General features: G+C 43.0%; 1 protein-coding gene across 1 annotated transcript; it reads right to left on the reverse strand.

Annotated features, from left to right (window-relative positions):
* LOC106055135 (uncharacterized) lies at positions 1 to 1,101 on the reverse strand. The gene has a single exon (XM_013211280.2). It carries the CDS (start codon positions 1,099 to 1,101, stop codon positions 1 to 3), a length of 1,101 nt encoding a protein of 366 aa, XP_013066734.2.
* Positions 1,102 to 1,329: the final 228 nt, after the last annotated feature.

Here is a 1,329-nt window from a genome sequence, read left to right on the forward strand (position 1 = left end):
TTATATCTTAACCTTCTTTAATTCACTCGGTCTTCTGAATATCTTTGAGAACTGTTTATAGTAGCCTGAATTATATTTCAGATAAATGAGTATCAGAACTGACGAGTTAATTATTGGAAATATGTTACTACTTTCCTCGACCACCCAGTACAAGTTATTTAAGAACTTCCGGTCATTAAACTCTGGAACTAACATGGTGGCTATGTTAATGCAAATGTCCGGCAAGTTGGAGGCAACAAAAATGGCTGACATCAAGGTCACAGACTGAATGGCGCGCAAACCTTTGACGTCTGCAACGTCCGTGTTTCCTCCCTTTGCGTTGGACGATTTGGGTGCTTTCATAGATTGGCGAAACTTTGACGATCTTCTCAGGTGGGTGGTCAGCAAGGCGAGACAGAGTATGACGATAGACTGCGTCGCGAAGGGAATTATGGTCTTGTTGACCAGACGAAATAGTCTGAGCAGCTCCCGGGTGAAAGGGGAGAGAAGCAAATAGAGCTTGACCGAGTTGCTTTTCGTGGAGCGAAACGGCTGGAGATCGAGCGCCATGGACACAAAGATCGGGCAGTAATAAACCAAAGCCACGACATACGTAGAGACAACCACGGCGATCGAGCGCGTGCGAGTGAAGACGTTCTTGAAGCGAAGAGGGATGGCCACGCAGCAGGCCTTCTGGATGGCGAGGTAGGTGGTAATAAGGTAAGAAACATCTCCGAACATGATGGGGTACATTGAGATGACAAAACTGAGGCTGCTGAGGTCTATATAGGAGTATACCGTGAAGCTTTTATCCATGATAATCAACGCTATGGAAGCCAGGAAAATCATAAGAAAACACAAATCAGCCACAGCGAGGCCAAGAAACCCAGCAGTCACGCTGTCCACGGGCCCAGCTTTCAGAAAGACCAAAATGTTGATGACGTTGGCGCAGATTCCCAAGACTCTCAAAACGACCTGGACCACTGACCTCAAAATGACATAGGATACAAGGTTGTACACGAAATCACTGACCAGCGGGTCAGCTGCTGCTACTGTAGTTATGACCGTCTTTGTGGTCAATCCTGTCTGATTCAGGTCCAAAGAATAGGAAGTCGAAGTCATTTTTTTTTTATTTACAAAAAAAAAAAAAAAAAAAAATATTCAGCTCAGTACCAAGACACAATCACAAATAAATGTTACATTCCCGCTTTTCTTAAGATTTAAAAAAAAAAATCATATCTTGGCAACTACATTAGAGTCATACCGAAAACACTTGTGAAAACTATCGAAAAATTCTCAGTCAAAGAATATACAAGAACACTGTTTAGGACTACAAGCAAATTATAGACA

Source organism: Biomphalaria glabrata, chromosome 14 (genome assembly GCF_947242115.1).
Source record: "Biomphalaria glabrata chromosome 14, xgBioGlab47.1, whole genome shotgun sequence".
NCBI lineage: Eukaryota > Metazoa > Mollusca > Gastropoda > Planorbidae > Biomphalaria > Biomphalaria glabrata.

Excerpts from the sequence above, each read along its gene's own strand:
- LOC106055135 (XM_013211280.2), bottom strand. The coding sequence starts at position 1,101 with ATGACTTCGACTTCCTATTCTTTGGACCTGAATCAGACAGGATTGACC.